This window comes from Diachasma alloeum, unplaced genomic scaffold (assembly GCF_001412515.2).
Source record: "Diachasma alloeum isolate Michigan unplaced genomic scaffold, Dall2.0 Dall_scaffold_00179, whole genome shotgun sequence".
NCBI classification, from domain to species: domain Eukaryota; kingdom Metazoa; phylum Arthropoda; class Insecta; order Hymenoptera; family Braconidae; genus Diachasma; species Diachasma alloeum.
In genome coordinates this window covers 5873067-5877037 of record NW_021680345.1, presented here as the reverse complement: position 1 = coordinate 5877037, position 3971 = coordinate 5873067, and the positions used below count along the sequence as shown (strand labels likewise).

Here is a 3971-nt window from a genome sequence, read left to right as displayed (position 1 = left end):
TGAACTCAACAAATACACCTATTTAACGATAATCGATGCATAGGAAATAATGAATCTACTAATTATCCACTGACTGTTTTTCACCACCGGGAAACTGGGCAGGGCAGACTGCCATCGAGCGCATAAACAACTTACGTTCCAATTCTACCGTCAGTCTACGAACACAAAACAGGTTCGCCGGATCGCGGTACGACGCTCATGATGACCACATCCCATACTCGGTCTTGTCGGCGCAAGTAGTTCCAACGCCGATTCAAACATTCATTAGTTTCGAGGGGCCGGGGAATTTTTTGAACGATTAGAAAAATTGCGTAATGCACGCGGAGTATGAAATAAAAGCACAGGGGGACGCATCTCCACTTGCTCGAAAGAACGCAATGAAATTCGAATCCTCATTTCAAACACTGAAATGCCGTAGTACGAGGCTCTACTTTTCAGTGTTACTGCGCGAGAATTAAAATGGCGGCAGGAGTATAGTGTAGTAATGTTGTTTCCAGTGGGGGAAAAACGGAGTTTCTCTTGTGACGCAATAACGAACGGGCGGCACGCCCCGGGTTTACTGGATTTTTACCGCCAGGTGACACTGACATATCGGGGAAGCATAAAAAGTCACTTTATCTGCTGCGAATAACCCTTTCGAGTGCGATTCATGAATGCAAGATGTCGGTTTCGGCGCATTCTCGGTCCAACTTCCGCATTTTTCTTGTTATTTTTCTTAGTTTGAAAATTCTAAATAATGATAGATGGGTATTGATGACTGCTGTCAGGTGAGCCTGAACGAAATGCGGGAGAATTATTTGGGAGTGGTTGGGCCCGTGTATTCACGGGCACACGTCATTTCGCTTGCGAATCTGAGGTTAAGGTTTGTGTCACCTGAAACGATGCGAAAAGTTTTTTATTGTCAATTGCATTCGAAATTTGGCAAATGAGTCCGGTAGTTTCGATGGCCTAACTGTATATGCTACGTGTCATTCGTTATGCAATGATCAAATACCATCTGCTGACATCAGCCGCGTTGTGTTTGATAAGACGTGTCAGTCTGCTCCGAATTATCAACCATAGAGGTTAGTCACGTACACTGCACTCGTCAGTACTTTATTCACTTCTGGTGCTCCTGGTAAATAGTTCTTCCCTTTTTTTTCTATTTATATTTTTGCATAATATTTATCGGTTGAGGTAATGCACTAGCTCCTTTTTTAAAAAATTATGTTCTGCTTTTTTCCTGAAAGTCCTGGTTCAGTTCCTACGTATGAGGGGGAAATTTTGAATGAAGAATTTTTGATAATTGCATCCCTTTGAAGCCCTAATTTACTCCCATGAAAAGGCTATTTTTGTAGATATAATAATCTCTAATTTTCGACACATATGTCACATATGAGACATTTTAGGCCAACTGTGCTTTCCTAAGTTTCTTGAGTCTTATAAACCTCAATTTAGTCGAGTACTTTATGAATGAAAATTTTTGTAAATTTTCATCGCTTCACCATCATTTTATTTCTAATTTTTCCTCCCGAATATTTTTTCATTTTTTGTCGCAAAAACCTTTGAATAAAAATACTTTAGTACAGCGGGGGCGGTTGATAAACAATTTTTAGATCTTTTCCTTTTTTAAATTTCGCTTTTTCCTCAGAAAATCATCAAAATACACGATTAATTCTGATGATGATTGCTGAGTTGGCATGGAATGCCCCATTAATATCGCATCATTAGTTCGAATGTATATTTTATCTTTGGGCTATCCCAGAAAGTAAAATCCATCGCTCTGGTGCATACAATGCACACTAATGTCAAGGTTAACTCTAAAGTACAATAACAAATTTTTCGCTAGCGTATGCTTGATAATCTGAGCGCAATATCGTTAGTTCAATTCGAGAAAGATATAACACCAAGCCTAGAAGATATGGCGAGTAAATGGAATGTACTGGTGACGGGCGGTGCTGGTTACATTGGTTCTCACACAGTACTGGATCTCCTAAAAGAAAATTTTGAGGTGGTGGTTATTGATAATCTCGTTAATGCATACAAAGGTAAACACCATGACTCAAGCGATTGCACAGCGTTTATTGGTCGGATCTTTATATTATTCTTGATTCGCAATGTTCATGCTCGCAGGAGATAAAGCGGATAAACCGGAATGTATTTTACGGGTTGAAAAACTCGCCAAGAAGAATATAATCTTTGAAGAGTGTGATATTACTGATAAACCAGCTCTAGAGGGTATTTTTAAAAGAGTGAGTACCATCCGGTATTTGCAAGTTAAAATCATGGAGCGAATGGATATTATAATTGTTCTTTCTTCAGCATAAATTCCAATGTGTCATTCACTTCGCGGCGTTGAAAGCCGTTGGAGAGTCATGCGAAAAACCACTGGAATATTACAAAACCAATGTTGGAGGGACGATCAATTTGTTGGAAGTGATGAGAGATCATGGGGTTAAAAATTTCATCTACTCGAGCAGTGCAACTGTTTATGGGGTGCCAAAGAAACTTCCATTGACTGAAGACATGGAGACTGGACACTGCACCAATCCCTATGGCAAGACCAAGTTTATGGTTGAAGAGATTCTGAAGGATCTGTGCCAATCCGATAAAGTACGTTTTTCATTATTGACTCGATATTTTACTTCATTTTTTTTTTAAATGTATTGTAACATCTGATAGATTAGTACTGCATTTTTACATTTCTCCAAAAAACTAAAGATGCATTTTCCGGAATTATTTGGACACTGTAACATTTTTTAAAATCTTAGTGATTCTTTGAATTTTAAACGATATAAAATAAATTTTGTCCTCAATGGAAAGGAAAATTCTTTTCCGTCGTGATGACCCTGAACTGAGCTCAATTGATAAATATATTCCTGATTTATGAACATTGAAGAAGAAGTCAATGGTCCCTTTTGCCCCACCCTCTTTTTAAAAAAAGTCGATTTTCTATTTTCCTTCATATTGATGACTGTACGGGATGTCTCGCTATTTTCTACAGAGCTGGTCAGTCATATCATTGAGATATTTCAATCCTGTTGGCGCTCACCCGTCCGGGGAAATAGGTGAGGACCCTAATGGAATCCCAAATAACCTGATGCCGTTCATCGCTCAAGTGGCCGTTGGCAAACGCGAGATGCTGACAGTTTACGGCAACGATTATGACACGCCGGATGGAACTGGTGAGTTTTATCATTTTGAAAGGTCTTCCGGCAACACGGGAAGCAAAATAGATTACGTAAAATCGGTGACTTTCCCTTTTCTACCAAAATGACCAACGGTTTCATTTTATTAGGCGTTAGAGATTATATCCACATTATGGATCTGGCGAATGGTCACGTGAAAGCTATCATTAATCAAAGTACGAGTGATTCCAAAGGTTTCAAAGCCGTCAACTTGGGGACTGGCAAGGGTTTTTCAGTTTTAGAAATGATCAGTGCATTCGAGAAAGCCTCGGGCAAAAAAATACCATTCAAGATTGCTGAACGCAGAGCTGGAGACATTGCATCTAGCTATGCGGATGCATCGATAGCCAATAAAGAGTTCAAATGGTTTGCCACAAAAAATATCGATGACATGTGTAAGTATTTTTAGCAGCGATTTCTTCAATTAGAAAGAATTGATTCTTGTTTCGTGTCACATTGTGTACGGATGACGTTCTCTTTTGATAGGTGCTGATACGTGGAATTGGCAGCAACGTAATCCACAGGGTTTTAAATCGGCGTGAAGTGTGTCTATTCTTCAGTGAGGAAGGGAGAGCATTTTACTAGAGAAAATTATGAAATTTTAGCTAAATGGATCACTCGAGGCGGGGCCTCTAATCTATATAGATCAATTCAATGAATCGACGTGTATTTGAATAAACTCATAGCATGCGTGTGTGTATAATGATAAATGTGGGTGAAAGACATTTGGATATTTGTACAGCCTGAGGAAATTTACGTTTCCATGAATTTTTCTGCCTCAATAAAGTTCAATCTAGAAATATA

At 39.0% G+C, this 3971-nt stretch overlaps 1 protein-coding gene across 6 annotated transcripts; it reads left to right on the top strand.

Moving 5' to 3' along the window:
• Positions 1-676: 676 nt before the first annotated feature.
• LOC107040910 (UDP-glucose 4-epimerase) lies at positions 677-3971 on the top strand. Of its 6 annotated transcripts, none has more exons than XM_015261202.1 (7): positions 677-767; positions 1829-2027; positions 2113-2231; positions 2302-2592; positions 2984-3164; positions 3278-3562; positions 3654-3971. In XM_015261202.1, the coding sequence occupies exons 1-7, from the start codon at positions 744-746 to the stop codon at positions 3707-3709; spliced, it is 1155 nt and encodes a 384-aa protein (XP_015116688.1). In that variant the 5' UTR covers positions 677-743; the 3' UTR covers positions 3710-3971. The 6 variants fall into 6 exon arrangements, with proteins under 6 accessions (XP_015116688.1, XP_015116677.1, XP_015116708.1 ...); XM_015261191.1 differs by lacking the exon at positions 677-767 and adding an exon at positions 778-1064 and having other exon boundaries at positions 1863-2027; XM_015261222.1 differs by lacking the exon at positions 677-767 and adding an exon at positions 778-1064.